General features: G+C 26.3%; 1 protein-coding gene across 1 annotated transcript in view; it reads left to right on the top strand.

The window, feature by feature from the left end:
* Nucleotides 1-555, top strand: part of LOC119585853 (2-oxoisovalerate dehydrogenase subunit alpha, mitochondrial-like) — a 16,148-nt gene that overhangs the window by 6,316 nt on the left and 9,277 nt on the right. The window contains 1 exon segment of the mRNA XM_037934584.1: nt 191-332. Within this exon segment, the coding sequence (XP_037790512.1) occupies nt 191-332 (142 nt within the window).

The following is a 555-nucleotide window of genomic DNA, read 5'->3' as shown; positions in this document are numbered from 1 at the left end:
AAGAAAGAAAGAAAGAAAGTGTGTTTGTGCGTGCGAGCACATGTTAGTGCATGTGCCTGTATAAGATTGTGCATTTGCATACACGAATAAGGTATTATTGATATGGTAGATACTCCAGAACATATCTTTATTCTGAGCATAGTAAGTTATAGGCAAGACGTCTTATGATGTTATGTATTTTCATTTCCAGCTGTTGGAACTGCCTACGCATTCAAAAGGGCCCAAAATGGGTTGTGCGTTATATGCTATTTTGGTGAAGGGACATCCAGTGAGGGAGATGCACATGCAGCCTTCAATTTTTCTGCAACTTTAGACTGCCAATCATATTTCTGGTAAGAATACATTTTATTGTGAATATATATAATAAAATTAAAATATAGAAATATAAATATATAGATATATAATTTATAATAGTATATAATATATATGAAATATATAAATTATATTTATAAATATATAAATTATAAAAACAAGTATAAACATATAATATACAAATAAAATATTTATAAAATAAAATTTAACATAATTTTTTGTTTTTATTAAAAAAAAAAAGTT

Source organism: Penaeus monodon, chromosome 20 (genome assembly GCF_015228065.2).
Source record: "Penaeus monodon isolate SGIC_2016 chromosome 20, NSTDA_Pmon_1, whole genome shotgun sequence".
Classification (NCBI taxonomy): domain Eukaryota; kingdom Metazoa; phylum Arthropoda; class Malacostraca; order Decapoda; family Penaeidae; genus Penaeus; species Penaeus monodon.
The sequence above is the reverse complement of the archived record's forward strand: the minus strand, read 5'-3'. Positions and strand labels throughout refer to the sequence as shown.